General features: G+C 67.5%; 1 protein-coding gene across 1 annotated transcript; it reads left to right on the top strand.

Moving 5' to 3' along the window:
• Positions 1–634: 634 nt before the first annotated feature.
• On the top strand, positions 635–1,175 carry LOC130588176 (probable E3 ubiquitin-protein ligase DTX3; the record flags this gene model as incomplete). The annotated part of the gene is made up of 1 exon (XM_057389132.1): positions 635–1,175. A coding segment is annotated over exon 1 (531 nt), but the record flags the coding sequence as incomplete, so codon positions are not given.
• Positions 1,176–1,181: the final 6 nt, after the last annotated feature.

The following is a 1,181-nucleotide window of genomic DNA, read 5'->3' as shown; positions in this document are numbered from 1 at the left end:
CTGGGTGTTTTGGGATGCCCATGGGTGTTTTGGGATGCCCTTGTGTGTTTGGGGTCTCTGGGTGTTTTGGGGTGCCCTTGGGTGTTTTGGGATGCCCATGGGTGTTTTGGGGCGCCCATGTGTGTTTGGCGCCTGTGCCCGGTCTCCGGGTGTTTTGGGGTGCCCATGGGTGTTTTGGGGCGCCCATGTGTGTTTGGCGCCTGTGCCCGGTCTCTGGGTGTTTTGGGGTGCCCATGGGTGTTTGGGGTCCGTGGGTGTTTTGGGATGCCCATGGGTGTTCTGGGGTGCCCATGTGTGTTTGGTGCCTGTGCCCAGTCTCCGGGTGTCTGCGGCTCCATCAGGCCCAGCCCCTGATGTTTTGGGGTGCCCGTGGGTGTTTTGAGGTGTGTGCCCAGTCTCGATGGGGTGCCCATGTCCAGTCTCTGAGGATGGGGGGGGGTCCCTGCCTGGTCTCTGGGTGTTTTGGGGTGCCCATGGGTGTTTGGGGTCCGTGGGTGTTTTGGGATGCCCATGTGTGTTCTGGGGTGCCCATGTGTGTTTGGTGTCCGTGCCCCATCTCCGGGTGTTTGGGGTCCGTGGGTGTTTTGGGGTGCCCATGTATATTTGACCCCCATACCCACTCTCCTGTTGCCCGCGTCTCCACCATGCCCACCCCGCCGCCCTTCCCTGCTGTCCCCGCAGTGTCATTCGTGCTGTCGAGGATGTCGGGGTGCGGGGGCCCCGCCAAGAGCCGGGTGACGGTTCCCAAGCGCGTGTGGGAGTTCGTGACGCGGGAGCGCGCGGCGCGGCTGGCGCTGCTGGCGCAGGAGGCGCGGGTGCGGATCCTGGTGGACGGCGAGACCCCCGAGCTGTACGTGCTGCAGCTCTGCGCCGCACCCCCGGGTCCCCCCGGCGGCGGGGGGCTCTGCCCGGCCCGCAAAGCGCTCAAAGCGCTGCTCAAGGAGACCGAGAAGGAGCTCAAGAAGCGCGGCCAGCGGCACCCGGGGGAGGTGCTGGGGGCGCGGCCGGAGCAGCAGCAGCAGCAGCAGCAGCAGCAGCAGCAGCCGGCGGGCGCGGCGGGAGCTCCGGGGGACGAGGAACCGGAGCGGCAGTGCCCGATCTGCCTGGGCGAGATGCGGGGCCCGCGCACGCTGGAGCGCTGCCGCCACTCGTTCTGCGGGGAGTGCATCGCCCGGGCGCTG

This window comes from Malurus melanocephalus, unplaced genomic scaffold (genome assembly GCF_030028575.1).
Source record: "Malurus melanocephalus ecotype Western Australia unplaced genomic scaffold, MMel_1.1 scaffold_3628, whole genome shotgun sequence".
NCBI lineage: Eukaryota > Metazoa > Chordata > Aves > Passeriformes > Maluridae > Malurus > Malurus melanocephalus.
The sequence above is the reverse complement of the archived record's forward strand: the minus strand, read 5'-3'. Positions and strand labels throughout refer to the sequence as shown.